This window comes from Talpa occidentalis, unplaced genomic scaffold, assembly GCF_014898055.3.
Source record: "Talpa occidentalis isolate TD23 unplaced genomic scaffold, MPIMG_talOcc4v2.1 talOcc4.10, whole genome shotgun sequence".
Classification (NCBI taxonomy): Eukaryota; Metazoa; Chordata; class Mammalia; order Eulipotyphla; family Talpidae; genus Talpa; species Talpa occidentalis.
The window spans coordinates 26,475,546-26,499,365 of NW_023600993.1; the positions used below are offsets into that span (position 1 = coordinate 26,475,546).

The 23,820-nt window shown below is 40.3% G+C and overlaps 1 protein-coding gene across 2 annotated transcripts in view; it reads left to right on the top strand.

The window, feature by feature from the left end:
- The window catches only part of STAC (SH3 and cysteine rich domain), a 106,915-nt gene that overhangs the window by 75,221 nt on the left and 7,874 nt on the right, over positions 1-23,820 (top strand). For both annotated transcript variants that reach the window (XM_037526158.1, XM_037526168.2), the window contains exons 7-10: positions 5,792-5,856; positions 7,200-7,288; positions 22,878-22,929; positions 23,023-23,160. In XM_037526158.1, the coding sequence (XP_037382055.1) occupies positions 5,792-5,856; positions 7,200-7,288; positions 22,878-22,929; positions 23,023-23,160 (344 nt within the window). The remainder of the gene's footprint in view (positions 1-5,791; positions 5,857-7,199; positions 7,289-22,877; positions 22,930-23,022; positions 23,161-23,820) is intronic.

The following is a 23,820-nucleotide window of genomic DNA, read 5'->3' on the forward strand; positions in this document are numbered from 1 at the left end:
TTGATTATTTGCTGGCTCTTGCATGCTAAAGGGCATTTTCACAGCCTTAGTCAAAGAAATTAGTTGAAAGAAGTTAGCAAGCAATAAACCTCTAAAGAGCTTTGGAGATCTATTAACTATTCCTTTCATCAGCAATAGCTTTCTTTACAATGTACCCTTAGAAGCTGGGAGGATTAATTATGCAGCACTTTGCTTCAAAACATTTTCCTCTGACAGGATTTCGTCCCTTGTCCATGCACTTTGAGAAACAGTATAGAGAAAACAAAGCCCTTGCTAATGTGGTCCAAGCTGTCCATGGTCTCCTCACAGCCATGGCAAGGAGGCCGCTGGCTTTTCAGAAGCAGTGTCTGGGCTTCCAGCCCCAGCCAACTGTGTGTCGCGTGTTTCATTCATGTTCTAAAACCTACACAGTGCACAGAGGTATTGTCTTTACCAGCCAGATGTTATGTCACATTCCTTGAGGAATATTTTCAAGGTCACCTTAGAGGAAGGTAGAATTCATACTTATTTTTGTACTCTTTCGAGTGAATCTCTGCTTTCTCTCTTATAAAAGAGCTTCGGTAGATCTGAGTGTTGCTGGCTGTTGTTTCAACACTGCTCCTGAAAGAATCAGAACTATTAAGGGACAGACGTTTTGGTCTTCATCTTTGGCTTAACTGCTAGAAACATCACTTGAAGGAAAGTAATGAATAAAGGGTGAAGTAAAACCTAGGCTACTAATTTCAACTCAAAAGGTCAACTAAAGAGATTACTGGTGACTTTCAATAATTGTATTATAATATGAGTGTATGTAATTACAACTTTCCTAGAAGAGAAGCAAAGAGAATAGGACATCAGCAAGACAACTTCTTAGAAATATTCTTCAAAAACAACTGGGTTAAGTGGTTAAAACACTTGAGGATAAGACAAGGCCCAATATTATCTGACTTTGCATCAAAACAATGAAACTCTCTGAGAAAGAAAAACAGTCTCAGACTTGGACAATTTAACATGCTCTGGTTCTGAATCTATAATATTAAATTTTAAGTTGTCACCCAAAAAAGGAAAAAAAAAAATATTTTAATGGCTCTTTTGGCAGATGCCCTTGGTTCGGGTCCCCCTCCAGTGGACAATTCCCAAATTGCAAAAGTAAATATTGATAATGTGGTTCTGCAATACCCACTTAGTTTCTAGACAGGTAAAATTCTCTTTGAAAGCACAGAAGATTCTCTTTCCAGCTATATGGAGGGTTGTGGAGGTTTAGAGAAATTTTTCCCAGTTTACACTCCTAAATCTACTAGAAAAAAGAATTAAAAAGAAATCTCTACTTAATGCATGGTTGAACTGGCAACAATTTAAAGCGATTCCTTAGAGTCTAGAAATGACCATGAGACATGAATCCAGAGGCACCAATCTTACTCTGCATCTCCCTGAGCCTTGGGAGTGGAGAATAATAGGCCCCATTCATAGACAATAGAGGACAAAACCTGGGGACTGGGCAGGGTCAGAGGTTACATTAGAAACCCTTTAGGAAAATGCGGATACCCCAAACGCATCCTTACTGGCACTAGGAAAAAAGAAAATCCTGCAGAAGAATTTAGTAAAGGAAAATGCTATCTGGCCTTAACTCAGGTGAGGAAAAGATAGACATGGGAGTAAGTGGGAGGAAAGTCATCTTACTTGGGTTTAGGGTCTAAATTCCTACTACCTATATGGACAAAGTAAAATAATCTGAAATTTTAGTTTAATTTATTTTATAGTGGGCCCAGATGTGATAAAATCACCAGGCATTGGGCAGAAGCAAATGCAAACCCTCTCTGGAGGAAGATAATTTAAACTCAGACCTCAAGAATTTCCACAAATGACTTTCAAAGAACCTGAGCTGAGAATTAAAATTCAGCAAACACCTAAGAAAATGAGCCACCATGCATGAGTTAGTTGAAATAATTGCTTTTATAATCAGACTCTCAGAGACTGTATATGTTGGAATTATCAAATAAAAACTATAAACTTGTGGGGCCTCCCCTGGTGGCACAGCGGTTGAGCGCTGGGCTGCGAGGCTGCCTGCAGCCTCTGCAGTGTCAGTTCGTTCCCCAGTTGCCGGCGAGGGTCCCCCCCCCCAAAAAAAAAACTATAAAGTTGTATATGTATATATTAAAGTTTTTTTTTAAGGACATAAAATATAACAAAAGAACAAGAGACTATCAAAATGGAACAGGGGATTTGTTAATAAAATCCAAATAGAACTTCCAGAATTTAAAAAAGTAATTTGATTGGTAGATTTAATAGCCTATTAGATATAGTTGAAGAAAGAATTAGTACCCTGAAATATACAGCCAAAGAAATTGCAAGAAGAAAAAGCAAGGAGGCTCATGATAGTAAAAAGACACAAAAATTAAATGAGAGTTCAAGGTATAGCTAACTGACATTTCAGAAGCACATAAAGAAGTACATGATAGGGGTCTCCCCAGTGGCGCAGCGGTTGAGCGCTGGGTTGCGAAGCTGCCCGCAGCCTCTGCAGCGCCGGTTCAATCCCCAGCTGCTCCCCGGCCACCGGAGGAGGGTCCCACATGGCGCGCAGACCTCTCCTGCCGCCCGCTGCTCCCCTCAGCGGTGTACTTCGGTCCTTCTGCCTGCTCTGCTCCCCGCTCTGGCTCTGGTGAATTCTCTCACCCTCCCTCACTTCTGACTGTACCCAGTGCTTGTATAAATAAATAAATAAATAAATCTTTAAAAAAAAAAAAAAAAAGAAGTACATGATAAGAAACTATTCAAAAGGATATTAAGAATTTTTCAGTTGATTAAAGACACTAATCCTCAAGCTGAATCCTCATCTTAGCAAAACTTCAAAATTTCCAATACATTACATGTAGACTGACAGATTACCTATAAAGAAATGAAAATAGACTGAGGACACATTTAATAAGTTACAGTAGGAGCCAAATAACAGAAGATCATTATCTTCGATTTTCTGAAGGAATAGGATAAGAAAGTTTCCAGATTATATAAGCTCTTTCAGGAAAACAAAAAGTGACAAGAAGGAAGAGCAGCAGCATTCTCTAACTTAATTAATGAGGCTGGTATAATACTGATCTCAAAACCAAACAAGCACAGCACAAAAAAAGGAAAAATATGCTGGCTAGTCTCCATCCTGAAAATGGATGTAGAAATTGCAAACAAAATCTTAGTAAATGGAATCCAGTAGTGTATTTTTTAAACTAATGCATAATCACTGAACTGCATTTATTCCAGTGATGCAAATTTATGTCAGTGTTAAGCTAGCAATGTAGCTTGCTGCATTACCAGGTTAAAGGGGAAAAACCAAATAATCATCTCTTTAAAAAACACAATAGTGGACCTCACCTCATGGACCTCACCGGACTGCAAAGTACAAAAGAAAAGACAGACTATGGAAAAGGAGAAGATGAAAGTTCTTTGGAGATGTGGTAAAAACTAAGGATTCCCTTTGCATCTGTAACTTTAGAAAAATAGTGGCTACATAATGGACATATTCTTTGAATACTTATCATGGGCAAAATAAGTAACAGATTGTGTTTGGTAAAGAGGTTAAACACCGAACATAAAAGATATGATGTATTTTTGGTAAAATAGTTATCTTTCTTGATGCCTTTCCTCACCAATCAAAGTCTTAGAAATAGCCAGTGAAATGGACTTTTTAATCATTTTTTGCACTATTCCAGTTCTTTCAACCATATAGCTGGGGTCACTTCAAATAATGTTCAGCATCATTCACAAAAGTGGTGTACATTTCAAACCAGATGGCTAAAGGATGTTCAATAAAAAGCTAAAATAATATGAAATGACAAAATTGTAAAATCAATTCAAACTGAACATTGCATATGCACATGCACTGGATGTAGTCCCCCTTTTTTATTCAATTCAGTCAAGAATTTTCTAGGAAGATAGATACTCTTTATATGTTTTTTTTTAATATTCTGTTAGAAGTATCCAGTTTCATACTTAAAGAATCAAGTGTTTACAGCCAGGATTTCAAATAATCACATAATGCCAGAGAAAAGTATTGCTGGTCTCTATTCTCTTTAAGCTGGTAAGTGGAGTGGTCAAACATTGAGACAGATAAGGTCCGTAGAATAGGACCTTCATTTTCCACTTAACCACAAACAGGAGCTCTTGTGATGAGTGCATGTTGTCTTCCCTGGGGTGATGAAATTGCATCCACAGGATTTGGAACTGCAAACTGTGCTTAGATGTTTCCTAAGCAGCGGTCCATTTACAGGAGCTCTTACTCACAGTGTGTTTTCAACATCACCATTATTCAGTCCATTTTTAAGGACAGTGGAAATTGTCAAAGCACTAACTAAAACAGGTTATAGAATTTTTCATAATGTGCTTTTCTTCCTCTACTGATATTTCCTTAATAATCTGAAAGGAGACCAAAGTGTAGAATAAAGCAGCAATGTGTTATTTTTGAATGTCAAGACATCTGAATAGTAGGTTAATTGAGATATCACAACCCTATTATATAAGCTTGGATTTGCCACATTTTTTTGTTTAAGGAAGATACCCATGATAAGAATAAAACCGTGATGCTGGTCACCAAGGCAGAGTTAACTGACTGAACTAGCTAAGGCAGCACCCCCACACCTATCAGGGACCTCCCAGAGCTGTGTATGTGGACTGCCCATTTGAAGAAGCCTTGTTCTTTATCAAAAACCACACTGTAGCTGCTTAAACGCAAAAGAAAAAAATTATACATTCCAAGAAGGAACTAAATGAGAAACCACTCTTTTATTTTTTTATTCTGAATAATAGCCCCTTTGCACTGATAATGAGCTCAAGAAAATATTTGCAAGTTGAAACCCCAAGTGTTAATCTGAAAAATAGAATATAAATGTCATTAGGAGACTAGAATCAATACATTGAATACAGATAAATCTGGTATAGAGAAAAGGTATTTTAATCAATACAATTAAGCTGGGCCATGCCTCACCCACCACCCCATTCACAAATGATTTGATAAAATTCAAGACGAGAGATGGTTTCTGCTCCTGGGAAGATCACAGCCAATGAGACTGAGCTTGAGCATACAATCACCGGGAATGTGAGAGGTTGAGTACTGGTCTGGAGCAGGTGCAGGGGTGTGGGTGCAGAGAAGGTGGAGCAGAATGCTGTATGGGGAGGCAGGGGAAGCTTCGTGGTAGACGATGTGAAAGTGGGTCACTAAAGATGAGGAAATGGCAGTGAGAAGTAGAAAGAAGCTGTAGTACAGGGAGCCACTGTTAGGGGGAAATGATGTCCTGAGCTAATTCCAGACAGGCTGTGTGGACCCCACCCCCACTTCAGACTAAAGCCATCAAGACATTGGAAAAGACAAATCCTGTTACCACCAAAGGGAAGGTGGCTGGGACCTGAGGGTGGAGTTGGGCAGCCAGGTTGTATATAAAAACCAAACACGTGGGCCTTGGGGTGGCTCGCTATTGCTCGCCTCCTGGCTTTACGGTTCCTGGCTTGCAGTCAGCTCTCAGAGTGCCATTTGGGATTCCAAATCGGCGGATCGGGTAGGACTTATTTAAAACTTTGTCTCCCACTTTTTTTTCCTGAGCTGTACATTTTTTCATTTTCCCTTTCCTTGTAAATAAACCTTTTATTAACCTTTCTCATGTGCCTACAGTAGAGCATTGATAAGTCCTTTTAAGCGTGCGGGTGAGGACCCACAGTCAGGCACCCCGTTTTGTATCAGGGTTGCTCTACAACAACACCACTATCAAGCTTGTTTCTGGAACGTGGTGACTGCATTTATAAACCCCCTGCTTTCTCTTGTCTCCTCCAGTGTTTACGTATCCAGAAAATGGAACAGACGACTTCAGAGACCAAGCAAAGAACATAAATCACCAGGTATTTTTGGATGTCCCAGAAGACAGACCAGATGGGGTTCTTGGGTCCTACTGCAGGTCACCACCCAAGTGGGTCATGAAATCCATTTAGTTTTAGAGAATAGAATGAAGTAGCATAGGGTACCATAGCATGGGTAGTAAAACAAATATAGTGCATCAAAGAAGGGGGTGAGTTTTGTGTTGTACACTTTTGGTTCCTTAATGTATGCTCCATACATTCTATAATGTGTAAAATATAATTTTAAATTATATTATGACTGTTTTTCATATTGTAAAAGTTTTAAATTTTTGTATGAATTTATATATAATTAGAATATAGAATCAACTAATATATACAATAAGCTACTTAAGTTTGGAATAGCAGAATGAGTCATTGGTATAAGGGATACGGTTCTGTACAACTTTTATTGTTTTCTATGCATAGCATGTATTTATGTCTTATATTATCTAATTGTATACTATTATATCTAAATGTATAATTGTATTATATAGTTGTATATTATAAGTAATTGGATTCTATTTATATTTAATATATACACATAATTGCATTTATCGTGCAGTTATATGTATGTTTTATATATTTTAATTTATTATATATTATAAAGCAAACATATTTATAAAGCATTACCATTTATTTGGTTAATAATAGTAGCTAATATTTATATAACGCTTGTAAGACTCCTATAGTGTCTATATATTTGGGACAACAATAGAATCTACTTCACAGGACTGCTGTGAGTTTCAAGTTTATCAGTCAGTGCCTGTAAAATAATGCCCAGCACACAGTAATCTACCAAAAAGGATACTGCTATCATCATGATTGCAAGGTTTCATAGCCAGTAGAAGCTGTTGCTATGACAGAAACCATATCAATCTGATGTCAAATCTACACTTTTTCCACAACGAGAATGAACTAATTGCCAGATGAATCTACCTGGTACCTTTGATTTACGTTACCAAATTTTAGGCTAACTGATAAAAAGTAAATTTTGGGAAATGGAAGTTCTCTAGAGAGAGAACATTCCTACTCCTGGGACCAAGGCTGTGTCAGCTTTCATGAACAACTATATCAAAGAAAAAAAGCACTTGAAGAAAATTGTAGTATTTCTTACAGTTTCTCCCATAATTCTCAAGTGGTTTGTAATGAAATACACTAAGCTAAGAAATTAAATATAAGTCGATGGTTGAAGCAAAATCTTTAATAATAGTGAGACACTTTAACATGTAAGATCCATACAGAGAATATCCACTGGAATTACATGGCATTGACTTCTCCGTGTCCTATCTCCTTTATTCTATTTCTTCTTCTTTCTTTCTTCATTTTTTTCTGTATTTCTCTTTCAGGGATCTCTTTCCAAAGACCCATTACAAATGAACACCTATGTTGCCTTGTACAAATTTGTACCACAAGAGAATGAAGATTTGGAAATGAGGTAAACTATTTATTTTTTTAAACAGAGGTAACATTGGTTTACAACACTCGATATGATTTAGAGGAATAGGACCCACCCCCACCCCATAATAGGACACCACACCACCACTGAGATACCTACAATCATTTTTTAAAGAAAAGATTTATTTCAATGTTTAAAGAAAAGATTTGGTTCAAAATAAATCATTTGTGTCACTTCTCAATGTTTTAGAGCAGTGATCTAGAGCTTCAGTGTTCATCCAGCAGCCTGAAGAGCTGGTTAACACACAGAGGGCTGGGCCCTGTCCCTGGAAGTTCTGATTCAGCAAGTCTGGGGAGGGCTTGGAGAATTTGCATTTCTATCAGACTGTCAGGCGGTGCTGATGCCCCTGATCCTGGCACCACACTTGAGGAAGTAATGACGGGCTTTAGTCCATCCTCAACAGAACTCTAAGGGGATTTTTCACAAAGGTTGAGCCTCAAATGCAACTGGCATACTGTGGAGCCTAACAGCAAATAAAAACTGTATTTAGTCCCCAAATTAACATTGACAGAAGAATCAAACTAAAGCCATTCATTTATATTGCCAGAAGCTGGCAACCCCCTGTTCACTCCCTGATGGCTTCAGGAACCGTCCCCTTCCTGGTAACTGAAACACTGGGTAGGGTAAGGTGAGCTTGGCTCCTCATGAAATCTGCAGCTTTCCTTGACCAGTTTAAGGGTCCTCATTTTGGGGGGCAGCTGAGCTAAAGTCAGTCCTATGTTTACATCCTCCTTACTGAGTGACCTTGAGCAATTGATAAACATCTCATGCCTCTGATTTCCTTACTCATAAAAGAATAATAATGATCTCCTCCCCTTAAGAGATGTTTCAAACTCCTTAGATTTGTTGAGACAATTAAGCTCTTGCACATCTGAGAATGGAAGAAGAATCTCCATAAAGCATATGCTGCAGTGCCTTGTTGTTGTAAACACTCAGTAACTGGTTGTTACTATAGTTTTTATAATGTGGTGTTCACTGGCCTAGCTCACAGAACAGGCTTCACTTCTCTCCTGGCCTCAACACAGTGATCTCAGGGAAAGAATTTGGAATTTTCCAGTCCTAGAGTAGGACAGAGAGCTGCTTTTCCAGTCTGAGGGTCCTAAGAGCTTGATTCTTTCTTGTACTGAAGAGCATGGGAGGCTAGAGCCTCACTGAAGACTGCTGAATGTCAGAGCCTGAGGAAGGCAGCCCCTCTGGGTCCAGGCTCCACTTGTCTGAATGTCATGTGGCCACACTGCCAGCCGCCCGTCATTCCCTGCACTCTGCTGCCAGGCGGGCTTGTGTCTCCACTCTGCAGTGTCTTGGGCTTCTCCACACCTTCAAGCAATGCCACTTCCCAGGTCGGGTCCCTCTTGCACAGTCTGAGTGTGGTTCCCTGAGTGAAATCAGCTTTCCCTTCTTCCACTTTCCTCAATGCCCTTTAAAAGGAGAGCACTACCAGAAGGCCCCCGTTAGACTCCATCACCCAGGTTCTGTGCCTTGGGGTCAAGCTCAGCACTTCAGTTGCTCCCCATGGGGCAACAGCCAGCAAGACCCCACACCTAATGTGTCTCCTGCCAGCATCTGGCAGCCCGCTGGCTCACTCCCAAGCTCAGCTTTGTCTCAGGTTCATCTGCCCTTGGCTTCCAAGTGTTTCTTGGGCTGTTCCAGGGCCAAGCTCAGGGCCCAGATCCTGGCTCCTGGAATTTGCTCAGACAGTTAAACTCTCGTGTATCCACAGGTTCTCCACCACTGAGAAAGACTCACCATGCTGGCGTCACTGGCTGGGGCTGTAAACAGTCCTAACAGCCTGGCATTGGTGCAGGAGGGGAGAGGGAAATCAAGGGGAGCCCTTGTCTAGCAGAGATATAACAGGTCCCACAGCTCAGAGCCTGCCTAAGATTCATTGCTGGTGCCGTGCCTTAACTTCCACTGATGGGTCACAATTACTGTCTGCTGCTGAGGATAGAGATGACACGTTTACTTTGCGACAAATACAGTGTATTGGGTCCTTCTTGATATTGTTGTGAGACACCAAGAATTTAACAACTTCCTTTTGTCCAAGTCCCAGAGTTTATTTATTAGAAGATTATTCTAAAGTCATCAAGTGAAAAGAAAACAATTCCAGAGAAATCGAGGATATTATTGGGGGAGTGAGGAATGAGCTCTAGCTGCCTGGTCGTGGTGTAACTTTTGTGCTTATTTTAGTTGGTCGCAGGCCATTAAAAATCCAGTTGTCTGGTCACGAATCAACCGTTTACAGTCTGCTTCGAGGCAAACAGCACTATTCATTCCCAGGAATGAAATGCCTGCATTACATACACTGCAAGATTAGAGCGATAAATCATCCTTACTTTTTTTTTTTTCCCAGAGAGTGTAGGTTCCCATTTTAAAAGCCAGGCGCTTGATTTAGAATGTGTAAGGCAATGCTTTTGGGATTTGGTATAATTCCTTGAATGAACTAGGCCTTTGTGAATTATCTTTTTCTCCTTAAACCATGAGGAAGGAAAAAAATCCTTTTAAAAAAGCTTTTCTTATCCAGCTACATTCTGATCCAGGGGAACACGCTGGGTATTGTCCTCTGGAAAGAGAACAGAGGTGGTCTAGGTACAGGCAATGCCAGGAGGATGAACTTGAGGACAAATAAGGCCAATAGGCAAAGCCAACAGCCATAGAAGAGAGCAGATGAATCATTGCACTTGTTACATATATGCTCAATAAGGGAAGCTTTTTCTGGCAGCAGCCAATAGTCCAGACCCCAGGGCAGACCTCCGAAGTCACATCCCTACCTGCTACACTAGGAGTGGATGGCATCCAGTAGCTCCCACAAACCTGCTCCTTAGGTTCAGTGATGTTGCCATATGCCCATGCGTCGAGGCAGTCACCAAACCATACTTCAGTGTTCAACTCCTACTGATCCTCTTGGCCTGAAATCTACTGTGTCCTTCCCCTTCAGCTCTGCCCTGGACTGTCAAGAGCTCTCCTACTCTCTGCTTCTAACCTTTCCCCTACTCCTCTCTTACCATCCATTCCAAGAGTAGAAGGGACATTAATATGACAGCAGAGTGTACTGAGGTTGACTAAACTTGTGAGTCAGATAGAATGGATTCACAGCCCATCTTCTCTATTTTCTAACACTAGGGTATAGTACGTAACTTTCTGAACCTCTGCTTTGTTGTCTTGAAAATATAAGGTCCTATAAGATGACTATGATTAAATAAGATAACAATATCTGGTCCAGAGGAGGAGCTTAATAATGTTAGTTCCACTCAGTTCTATTCATGCTCCAAAAGCAAATACTTCCCTTTCAGTTGTAAGAAATAAGACAGAGACAAAGAGCATATAAACATGGATTCACTGAATGGAATTTTATTTTATTTTAGAATAAAAATTGTGATCATCTCTCAACATTGGTTTAAGTCCTGGCCAAGCCACTCACTAGTTGTGTGACCCCCATGAAGTCTACAAAAGTCTCATACATAAGTCATTGGAGTCTCTGTTTCTTCCCTTGTAAAAGGAGATAAAATGTCATGCCTGCTTTACGTCTACTAAAATACACATATCTTTACTTAAAACTTTCCAAAGTTCTCCCATCACTTTTGGGTAAAGATCAGAATATTTATGGGGACCTCATCCTTGGTGACCTCTCTATTCTGTCTTGCATGGCTGTCCTCACTCTCTGCTCCATCACGGTTGGCCTTCTCTCCTTCCCTAAAAGGATGACACTAGCACCAGCCAAGGGATTTTTTTTTCCTGCAGTCTGCTCCTGTCCCCCCATTCTCCTGTCCATCCACCACCACTGTCTCACAAACACACACACGTGCACTACTGTTCCAGTTGATTATTATGCACCCACTACATCTCAGTTTAGATTCCCTTCCTTGATACAGCCTTTCCTGAGACCCTCAATCTAATTGAGAATCCTATTATATACTTTCATGATGCTGTTTCTTTCCTTCCAAGCATTGATCAACTATATATGTGTGTGTCTATATATATAATGCATTTAGTATATACTTATATATCCTATATAATGTATACAGTTATATATTATATATAATTATATAATTATTTGGTTAATGTATAATTATATATATATAATATATAGTTATTTAGTTAACTTCTAACCCCCTGGTAAACTCATGAGAACAAATCTGTAATTTCTAACCCTTATATGCCTGTAATGAAGTGCAGTTTTTGAAATATAGATGCTTAATAAATATTTGGTGAATAAATGAGTATTGTGGATATTAAGTTAACTAATGATGAACTAATGCTGTGTCTGGCATATACAATTCGCAGTCCATGATAATACAATGGACACTAGAACAAAAGAATGGAAACTAGAAAAGCAAGCTCGGAGGGGTTAGCCAGGGCCAGTTTCCTGGAGGAGATAAACCTTGAGCCCATAATGAATATTATTTGTCAAGTAGAAATTATAGAAAAGAGGACCGAAGTTGCCAGTGGTTGCATTCACAAGACAATTTGGAAGAAGCCCTGCTAATCCCTTACCCATGGGCTCACAATTGAGGTATGGAGGAGCAAGCTTCAGAGAGGAGGAGCCTGGGTGCTCCCCAGTATTCTTAGGGTACTGAATACTCCTCTTAAGCAGTATGGTCCCATCATCCATCCCCAGACACAGTCTCTAGGCTGAGGTTTCAGATAATCTGCTTGGCTACAGTTTTGTTGCCAAATCAACACCCTTCATAAATTCATCCATCATTACTTTCCCAAATCTCTTGAGTCAACATACCGTGATAATTCTCTCTCTTCCCACCATTGCTGGCAGAGAATAGGAGCGAACAAGCTGGCAAGGTAGAAAAGAACTTATCTGGGAATCCGCCCCCAGGTGCCTTCAGGCTCTAACCCTCACTAGCTGCATCAATTTGAGCCAATGATTTTATCTCTTGGAGCCTCAGTTTTCTCCTTTCTAGGGAGATTGAGTATTTAAATGACTGATAGAAATAAAATATGGAATTTCTTGCCTAGCGCAGAGATGGTGAACACTATATTCTAGTACCTTCTCTTCATAATTTTCTTTTCACAGTAAACAACCTCATGGACGCCATCCTAAGAATACATAGTGAGGAAACACAGGTAAAGACTCGCTCTGGCCTCTGAGCGCATCAGTTAGAGTTTATTGAATTGGCCCAGTGATAAGGAGGCTGGAATACCCTGTGCCTCATCTTCTGAGTAGGTTTTGGGGTTGCGGAGGTGACTTGTGGACTTTCACAGCTGACATGCAGGATGTGGTGCCGTCAGCCACGGGCTCTCCGGGCCACTGCTGACAATTTGAGTCTGATAACATCAAAGGCCCACCCAGACTCCTGTCACAGGTTAATGAGCTTTGTACAGCAACTTTCTGTAATTAAAGGTCATAGACAATTACCATCAATAACCCTTACTTTTTCTTTTGAAGAGCCCTGCAAATTACACATTATGGAGTGCCAGCTTATTTCATGAGCTCTTTCAAATACTACTTGAAATACATGCTGGAGAACTCACTATCATCAGCGCTGGCAGCGAGAGCCTCATACACTGCCTTCTGAATTCGTACAGGCCGTGTGTCAAAGCCTCCTCCTGGCAAGTGGGTGAATAGCTGGGTGAGACACTCACTGGCACACATACACTCCCACACAGTCAGGTAAACACAAACTCACACACTCAAATACAGATTCATTCACAGGCACACACAACACAGACACATCATTAGCAAAGGCTTGATAATAGCTGCGTGACTTTTTGGTGAAAGTAAATCCTGCCTTCTATATTTACGGTGTAATCTAGCCCACGACCCTCACTGCTTTTGGGTTCAGAATTTGCAAAAACAGAATCTCAGACTCATTGCTTTTATTCACACCAACACACCATTTTAAAATCAATAACTTTTACAGCTTTGCCAAGCTGATAGGTAAATAATCGGCAGATGCAAATAACTCTAAGTAACCACAAATCCCTAGAACATCTTAGGGACTTTGAAATAAAGGATGGAGAATAAATTCAAGGCATATTTTAGTGACCAAATAATGCCTATTCCAAAGAATCCATTTTGACTTCCTACATCTAAGTCATTTTCATTTTTATTAGTTCTCCCCAAACAGATTTATATGATAATGGCCATGTTTCATAAGGGGAAAAATAGTTCATAAGCTAAGAGAGAAAGAAGGAACTGCTTTTTCAATACTATTAAATTTTAAGAGAGAGAGAAATTATTTTCCACTTCAGCATATGAGTATCTAGATCTAGGGACTTCAAAGAAAAGCATATCTTACTTTGTATTTTGTAACCCCAAATAGGGATTTAGATTCTTGAATTGCTAGAATATTTCTTAGAAGGGGGAGTCTCAGATTTTTCCAGGGTGAGTCTGAATGACACCAGGCAACCACTGGTCTCGTTAGCTAATATCCACAAGAACCTCTGGAGAGAAGATGGCTTGAAGTCATAGCTTTCTGCCCTTTTCAGAGCACCATTTGAAATTGAGTAAAATTTATTTCAACTCTAGTATGACTATTTGCAGGATCTGTGACATTTACCTCATGTTGAGTAGATGAAGCATGTGGTGAATGAGCTTGTGCTCTCTGCTGGGTGAACAATGCACAGACCTGTCCTCAAAGAACTCAAGTGGTCATAGGCTTGGGGGGAAGGGAGGGTGACAGAAGAGTAGATGGGCAGGTAAAATACAGTATCACTCTTGTGGGTAGGGAGGTTGCCCAGGATGCTTTTACAGTACCTCAAAGAGAGGGCAGTGCAGGTTTTGCCAGGAGGTGGTGTCACAGCCAAGATAAGACTTCCAAAAAGAGGGGATAGGTACTTGGGCAGCTTGGTTCGTGAGCAGTTATTAACGCTTTCCACTGACGAAAGGCTAAGGGAAGAATAGATTAAGTAGCAAAACCAGAGGATTTCTTAGAGAGGTACCAAAATGGGGGAGGAGGGAGAAATGCAATGGCCAAGACAAAAAGAAGTGGTGGAAATCCATAGCAGGAGTCTCAGGCACTGCCTTCATTCCAGTCTTCATTCTGGAGAGGCTCTCTTAAAACTCAGTAAAGCAATGAATGGACACCCGTGTAGTTCATATTCTAGTGAGACAATTTGTTTTTTTTTATATCCCTTTTTGAAGGGGAGGGAGAACCAAGTCCAAGAATTCACAGGTGGAAAGTGGAAGCTCAAGGTTGGAACCTGGGAGGTGGACACCTGATTAACTGATCTCTTTCCTACTCCAAACTTCCCAGCTTCTGTTGACTGTGGTAGATTTCCTCTCCAACAAGGTTGACAATTTTATTTTATACATCAGATTCAGGGAATGTATTAACTGATCCCATATTAACAACTCACATCATTCTTACAAGTCTATCAGGATGGTAAAGTCTGGTGCATAAGAACAGGAAGCTTGTGATCTGTAGAATGTGCTCATGAAAGGCCATTCCTGCTCACTAACAATTTTTAAAATTAAAATCATGCTCGATGCAAACATAAAATGAATACATCAAAAATTAGTATTTGACTCATTTCTTAATGAGAGGACCAGGAGAATTCACACATCCCACATATATAGTCAATCAGGCGGTGAATTTATATGTAGATGCAAAACTGGCCTGTTGTCTAGAGTGATAACTAACTACATTCCACCAGACACAACTCACTTGCATCTACAAGAATCATTTGCATTTCTATCAATTCTCTATAATTTGCAGAGGTGTAAAAAACAGCTCAAAGACTTTAAAGGCGAGAGATGACCTGGGGGACTGTGCCAAACTGGGTACCCAAATCGGTGATTTTTTTTTTTGCTCATTTCAAAGTCTTTAACAATTTTCCCCGACATCCCCTTGAGTTCTTTTAGCAAGGCTGTGAGGTTACCCAAGCAAGTAGCAATTTACAGAGGAGAAAACTATGATTAGGATGATTAAATCACTTGTTAACAAGCCATTGAATTTTCTGAAGAATATTATTAAAATGGAGATTGCTGAGTTCTGCTCAGACCTAGAGTCCAATCCCACTTGGAAACCCCTATGGTTCGATGTGTCTCTGGATTCTGATAATCCACTAGATTTGAGCACAACTGTAACTTATTCAAAAATATACAGTGGGCCAGTGGTAGACCAAAACTAGAATGCAGATTTCCTGGTTTTCAGTCAGTGCGCAGTATGCTGTCGGCACTGGGTTTTTGGCATGTGGCTTCTGTTGCAATGTCCTTCACTCTGCAAGGCTTTATAAACCCTCCATAAAATAAGAAAAGGAGAATGCTTGAGAGAGAATAAAACTCCCTTGGTGTCTCGTTTCCATTCTCTAAGTACATTACCACTTGGCAAATGCATCAACTTAATTAAAACTAAATGTAATTCTAATGCACCAATTTGATTTAAAAATAATCTTCACAGTCACCAGGACATCAAAATGCAATTAAGGCTATTTGAGGAAAGTCTCTGATGCATATTATGTTCTGATGCTGCACTATGTCAAGAAACCCAGCTCTTCCCAAATGTCAGTAATGTGTTTAGCAACCTCCCTCTCACTCAGATGCCTCTTTCAGTTAGGTTCTAGAGAGCGTGATCCATAACAGCTCAGGAACACTTACGAAATCCCATCCAAACGGCCCGTTAGTGGAACGTTTCTTCTCGGAGCTGGCCTTTGGCCTTGGGAAAGTGCAAGCAGCCTTACAGATGCCAGGCTTTAGGGCAAAGTCAAACTGCAAAGTTCAGGACCTCCTTGTTACCTGCCTGTGACTCAGACTGTAAAAGTCTGTAGCCCAGGATGAGAGAAATGGAGAAACAGATCTAGCGAAAAATTAAGCTGTGGATCTAAAACTATTGGAGCAGTTTTGCTGGCTCCGTTTTCTGGTCCCTGCAGCTTGGTTTTTCTAGGACATCTGTTTTGGTTGAGTAAGTTTAGTTGCTGCAAGCCTGATTTGGTTTCCTTTTTACTAATGAATGGAAAGTGTAAGAAATACAAAATTATCCCAAAATACTTCCAGAGTAAAATGAGCAATACTAATGAGTTTTTACAATGTTTGTAAAAACTTGTGCTAGTAGTGTATTTAAACCCTGTCACTAAGTGGTGAAGTCTCTCTGAACCTTCTTATTTGTGTGAAAATGAAATTGATCATACCCTCTTCATTTAATGGATATTGATGTCCCCTTCCAGGCGATGGACAGGCCTGCCTGTCCTCCTCAAACTTTCAAGCATCTTCATTGCAAACAGCCCTCTGAATGGTGACATAGCAGCATAGCAGCTCCCAGACTTGCCACACCTTTGTGGTCACTGCCCGGGGTTGGGGGAGGGAATGATGTTATAAAGAGAAGGAAAAGCTTTTTTCCAAAACTCTGAATCACAACAAAGGTCACAAGGTCAGAGACTATTTCATAACAATTTCTGCCAAAGCTTAAGAAACACTCACCTAGAAAGTACCGATCACTAGATCTTTGAATTTCCAAGTGAATAATTACATATCTAGGAGGAGATTTGAATTTTAGGCCCTTGTTGTGCCACCTTGTCAAAGACTTCCACATATGTCTTCTCCTTCAGTCCACATGGCAACTTTGCAAAGTAAATTTAGTTCCTTAAATATTTGTTATGCATAGCATGTAATTTATAAATATAATTGAGATAGCTGAGTCTTGAAGAGACATATGTTTGGGATTTTTGGAGTCAATTCCATGCTTGTTTCTGCCCCTCTAGCGTATTTCTCCTCATTTGGTGATGACACTATAAAAAACCAACTTCCAAGTGTTTCCCCTTTCAGATTACCAACATCTTGAGGGTAGTAACTATGTCTTAGCAACAATAATAGCCACCATTTATTTGGGCTTATATAAAACTGTTTTACAAGCATTACCTCATTTAATCCTTGGAAATGTTGATGGAGTAGATACTATTAATATCCTCACTTTACATACAAGAACAGTGATGTTTAGAAAAAGCTTTTTCAGCTTTGTATCCTCAGTGCACACCCAACACTTTTTTCAATGTTGTAAAACATTCAAAGAAGACTTGATTGTCATGTAATCTCCTTCTACTCAATACCAAAGAGAGAGACAAAGACAAAGCTCCTTTGTATTCCAAAATGTTCATTATATCCCAAATATTACGAAAGCAAAGAAGACCCAAAGCATCCTGCCTTGTCCACATGCTTCCGAGGTGGGTAGGCCCTCAGGTTGTCTCAGACTATGAAGAAGGTGTTTCTCAGACTCAGTGATCCTATAAGGAGGACGCCAGTGCCTCCTCTCCTAGCGTCTGAGTTCCACACAAGAACGGAAAGAGGCTGGCAGAGAAGGGCCTCTGGATAATTCATAGTCCACTCCCCAAGACCCTCGCCCATAGAAGACTAAACTCTCTTTGAAACATCTTGCAGAATAGTTCCTTGTAGCTGACTGGGCTCAATTTACCTCCCTCCTACACTCTGCCCACTGCTCTCCAAGTACCTGAGCCATTTTACCTGCTACTAGAAGACGTGCAGGTGCTATGTTCAAGTGGGAAATTGAGAAATGAGAGAGACAGAAGACATAGGTCATCCCATAGAGCAGCCATCAGCCAGACATCAGCCACACATACTCACAAATAAACTGTCCCCTGCACCATTATGCCAGATACTCTACTTAGCTTTTGTTACTTTTTCCTACTCTTGTTGATGGCCAACAGTTGCCTCATCATTTCAAGTCTTGCATAGATCATGCTCTCACCAACCTGAAAATCTTCCCCTGGACCTAAGACAAAGTTCACCAAGCAAACAAAAATGAAGAGTGTGGTTGTGCTTCTCTGAGCTCTGCTCCAAGTAGGACACTCTGCTCTCCCTGTTAATTGCATTCCGTGTTGTGTTGTGTCATGGTATGTAAGTGGGGTTTACAGTGCAACCAGAGTACTTACCTGAACTCAGGATGCTCTGGTGGGATTAAGCAAAAGGATCTTAAGTATTTGGACACCTGACAGGTTTACCCCCAAGAATTTGGAAAGAAAGACAGAGTTATATTATAAACTCTACCACAGTAGATTGGGAACAGAGAGTCACCTAAGAGAGAGAATAGCTGTTAGACCAGAGCAGGACTTTTCTTTGAACCTGCTTGAAGTGTTTAAACTGAACAAAACAGGGCCTCCCCGGTGGCGCAGTGGTTGAGCGCTGGGTTGCGAAGCTGCCCGCAGCCTCTGCAGCATCGGTTCGATCCCCGGCTGCTCTCCAGCCACCGGAGGAGGGTCCCACATGGCGCGCAGACCTCTCCTGCCGCCCGCTGCTCCCCTCAGCAGTGTACTTCGGTCCTTCTGCCTGCTCTGCTCCCTGCTCTGGCTCTGGTGAATTCTCTCACCCTCCCGCGCCTCTGACTGTACCCAGTGCTTGTATGCATGTATGTATCAATCAATAAATCTTTAAAAAAAAAAAAAAAAAAAAATAAACTGAACAAAACAAAAATAGTTTCATGGAAAGGGACCTGTCAGACACAGAAGCAGGAAGTAACTAGAAACAGAATCATGTACTGGCAGAGTCCCAGGGCCAATCACGGAAAGGAGAATTTTAGGCATTAAGCCTCCTTCCCTTGGGGACCAATGGCAAGGTTGTCCCTATATAGAGCAGGTGGGAAGGATGTTTGAATTTAGTTCTTCGATGGAGGACAGACCACAATACACCAACACCAAGGAGTAGCAGAGAGAACAAAGTCGACAATGAGAACTCAGTGGAGAGAGAAGGGCTGCCCAGAGGGCCAAACTGGGCTGCACCTGGAGTCAGGGTAACAAGCTGGAGCTGTAGTGGCAGCTTATGTATGGCCAGCAAGGGCTTAGTGAAGTTTCTGGAATCCCTGTGGATTCCCTCATTCCAGTGAGTTCTTGGGTGCTGGGCATAGGCACTGCCCCTAGTTGTGTCATTAGGGCTGAGGCTGGTACATCCTGACCCAGAAGGACAAGGGCCCAGTAAGAGAAGTGGTTAGAGGTGTTTTCCTAACCCATTGCTTAAGAAGGGAAATAACCAACTTTTAAAACTGGGTCAAGGGCCTCCCCAGTGGTGTAGCAGGTTGAGCGCAGCACTGTGAAGCTGTCTGCAGCCTCTGCAGTGCTGGTTCGATACCCAGCCAGCCAGGGAGATTCCCACATGGCGCAGCAGACCTCTCCAGTCCCACCCCTCACCAGTGTATTTTTGCTGCTCCCCTCAGCAATGTATTTCGGTCCTCCTGCCTATTCTGCTCCCTGCTCTGTCTCTGGTGAGTTCTCTCACTCTCCTGTGCCTCTAGCTTGTACCTCAGTGCTCGTATAACTCAATAAATCTTAAAAAAAATAAATAACAAATCAAATTAACGTCACATTGGCAAACAAAGACAGAAGAGGAATAAAGGAGGCTCACTTTAAAAAAACAACTGGGTCAAAACACATTTTAAAAAAATAAACAATTATAAACAGAGTGGTTTTATCTTGCATGCCCAACTCAAGGCCCAGTGTTGACAAGAGTTCTAAATCTGAATCCAGGCTCATTGGGAAAAATTGCTGAGACTGATAGTTGATGCCTGACGGAGGCATGGGGGGCAGTACAAACCCCACACCAGGGGCTGGCTGGCCAGATGTTACAGTTGCCATCTAAATTCCAAGTGCTATTCTGAGCAGGATCCTCCCTACAGTGAAAAAGAGGCATAAACTGTCTCTGCCAGATGGTTAGAGTATTTGTCTAATTCCAGTAGGTGTCTACTCTTATTCTTTATGACTACATCCTGCTTATTCCCTTCCTAGCCCTTAAGATGTTTGCAATTCTGTTTTATGATTTAATTATGTTATATATACATATGTTTGTAATTATGTAACATATTATCTTTATATTATTTATGGCATATGTTCTATAATTAGGTTATACAAACACATTATATAATGATCATTTTATATATTTATTTAAATGTTTCATTATGTATTATCCATCTCTATCACTAGATTATTAGCTCCAGTGAGGACTTTATTCACTAAAGTATACCTAATGCCCAGTAAAATGGTTTTCTCAGAGTCAGCATTCTGGAATATTTCTTGAAAATGAGTAAACTCTTGAGAGAGTTGTTGAAAAGAACAAAGAATAAATGGATGACTATAACTCGTCTCACCAGGCAGAGTCTAGCAGAGCTCTTTTATAGAAAAAGAGAGTGCTGTCAGGAATATGTCTGGTATTTCTCCTAAAATTATAGCTTGGATTCCAGTGACTGCCTTGTTCTAAAGTGTGGTTTGCTTCTGTGGGTCATGTGCTCAGGGACAGTCCACCTCTGGACTGGGAAAAAGTGAGCATCTATCGAGACGCTAAAATAGAGTTTACATTCTGCCAGCATCATTTCTCGCCCTTAGGAAAAGGTGCCTCCCCCAATTTCAAGCTTTATTCCCTACTATTTCCACACACCCATCAGCAAAGTCATTGTATTTGACACTAACACATGGTTTCTTAGGTTATTAGGTTAAATAAAATATGCTGGAGCCAAGAAGATTTTTCTACATGACTTTCATCCTGCCTGCTTAATTAAATCCTTCACCTGGGAAAAGAGTGATTTTCAGCCATTTCGCTTTCTGTGGCATCAGCATGAAACTGTGACTGTTGAAATATCAAAATGCCAGTTGTGTTTAATGCTTCAGGTGCAACAAGCCCGTTATATTTGGAATCCCCTATGAAGATAGATATTAACTGAGAATTGAAAGTGACAGCAGAGGAGATTGAATCAGAATAGCAAAATAAGCACACAAATCTACTACTTCTCTGGCTCCAGTCCCTTCAAATTGTCAGAAAAGACATATTTTTAGGAATCATCCAGAACAGTACCGGAAAATAATAAATAATGCTATCAGAGAACCCAAAATCTAGGGAGGTTCCTGGCAGACTACAACAAATGGAATTGGATAGCAAACAATGGGGATGACCAGAGGCCTAAGGATACTCACAAAAAGACAATTTTAGATGGAGGAGCACAAGGAGACACTGAACTCACAGCACACATGTTATAAAGCATGAGGGTGACTCCAATGGCTTAGTTGCATTGGTGACCCAAACTCTTCACCCCTCCCTACATCTGTACCCTTTGCCATGAGACTTTGCAGTTCCTCTCACTGAAAAGGAGGGGCCAGTTACCCCATCTCTTGTGACCTTGTGACATATTTTACCCAATAAGGCAGATGAGACAATCAGTCAGTTCTAAACTGAGAACTTAGAGGTCTTCTATATTTGGCATGTTTCCATTTGCTGTTTTAGAACCTCTGGCATCCAACCATGATATTCAGACTAGCCTTCTGAAGCATGAGACACGTGGAGTAGGGGAAAGTCACCACAGACCTCTGATGTTGTGTTTGTTATGAAGCATTGTCATGGCAATATATCATTGGTCCAGAGTCCCAATTGTGTTTACAACACACATTACTGCTTATAATGAGCAATGGTGGTGGTAATGGTGTTTGACTGCAGAATGAGGCTAATGCCTGTATTCTAAGGAAGGGAATCATGCCCAAGGTGGTCTCTGTGTGGGCTGAGTAATCTGAAAATGAAAAAAGGATTGTGGTGAGATAACTGTGTACTTCCAGACCATTTAGAATGCAAAGGCAAAGGGAAAGGTCACTCTACTTAGGTGGATCATAAACTCACATACTCCCTCACCGCAGCTAAGAAAGTCCTCGTTTTTGTCGGCCATAATAGTGGTAGGAGGCCCCAGACTGCTGGCTTACTCTACTTTCAGGCATCCAAAAATGATATGGATCAACTGGCTCACTGCTTCTCTTAAAAAGAGCCTGAAATTACCTTGAATTTGGGAGAGATACATTGCAGATATATGCATGCAGATAGATGAGAGAGCTATGCATACAATGTATGTCATAGCAGAGAAACTCACCCTGCTAAGTCCATCAACCTTTATTTTCAGTCATTAATATAGAGAAATGACCAACACACAGATAATGAAGAAAATCCCATGATGTTGAGAAGTGAGAAAAACACAGGCCAACTAATTCTAAAGGAAACAATTCAAGAAAAGGAGATAGAATAATAGTCTCAGAAAGAGCCATTATAATATTGTATCTGCAACAGACAGCAAAAAATATGAATGAAAATAATAATGAGCCCTTGGAAGGTAATTTTTTTCTTAAAACATTTCAGAATTATAATAAACAGTAGCAAAGATAAGCGCAAAACACAAATAAGCAATTAGGAAGATAAAACTAAAAAAATGTAAGGACATTGATGGGGGAAAAGATGGGAAATGTCTAAGAAAGGTGAAAGATATGGATCTCTGATCCAGAAATTCCAATATAAGGTGACTATAAGTTTCAGGCGGGAAGGAGAAAATGAGTGAACAAAACTGAAGAAAAAAAAAGCAAACAGAAGATTTTTCCAAGATGATGACTATATAATGCAAGTATGTTCACCTATGCATAAAAGTAAAGCTAAAGATTTTTTTAAATAAAATAAATTACAAATTATACTTGTTTTTGATGTCTGACAGCTATTTTTATGGATGGAAAGAACTCAAAGTCATGTTTATTTTATCTTTATTTATTTTAGGATTATTTTTACAAGTGAAAAACTATTACTTTCAACTTTAAAATTCCATATTTTTCTTGTTTTCCTCCTCTACTTCCCCACCCAACTATATACTCTTTGTTTTAGCCCAGGAGACATGATTACTCTTTTAGAGGACTCCAATGAAGACTGGTGGAAAGTAGGTATTTCTCCTTCTATAAAAAATAGTCATTTGGTAACTAATTATAATAAATGCTACCATCGTGATTACATGCCTCCTTTTTCCTTTCAGGGGAAGATTCAAGACAGGATTGGTTTCTTTCCAGCCAACTTTGTTCAGAGAGTACAAGAAAATGAGAAGATTTTTAGATGTGTTAGAACCTTCGTTGGATGTAAAGAACAAGGGCAGATAACAATGAAAGAGAATCAGGTGAGTAATACACGGAAACACAGACCAGGGATGACCAAAATAGAATTTTAACAGTTGAAAACAAACTGCAGTACACAAAGAATCTGAAGGAGTAGGGTTACATTCAAAATATCCACTTTGAGCAAAGGTATCCTTACTCTAATTTTAATAGTGCAGTGGAGTCTATACATACAAAAGCAAAATATTAAGAAGCTCACCTGGTCGTATTGTTCACAAGAGGAAATGTTCAGCCCACAATGGTTGCTGGGGGAGACTATCAGTTTCCTGTGCTTTTTCCCTGAGGCCCACTGATCTCTGAACTAGGCAACTTCTCCAATTTAGGTTCTATGCTGGTCTCCACCAGTGGATGGTTAATCCTTCATGGTTTCTTGGGAATTGCCTATTATCTGCTGCTGTGTTCCATAGTTCATTGCATTTATCACCATCACAAAGACACCCTCCACTTCCTTCATAAATCCTAGTGGACATGAATCCACTCATTTTGGATAGTGATTTGGTGACATGTATTAAGAGCCACAGAATTGCTTCACCTCAGAATACATTAATTCCATTTTCTATAATATACACAAGAAAATAATGTTTAATAAATTGGGGAGAAGCTATACCAAAAAACTAATCATCACAGTGGTTTTCATAATGGTGAAAATTGGAGGTTAACGC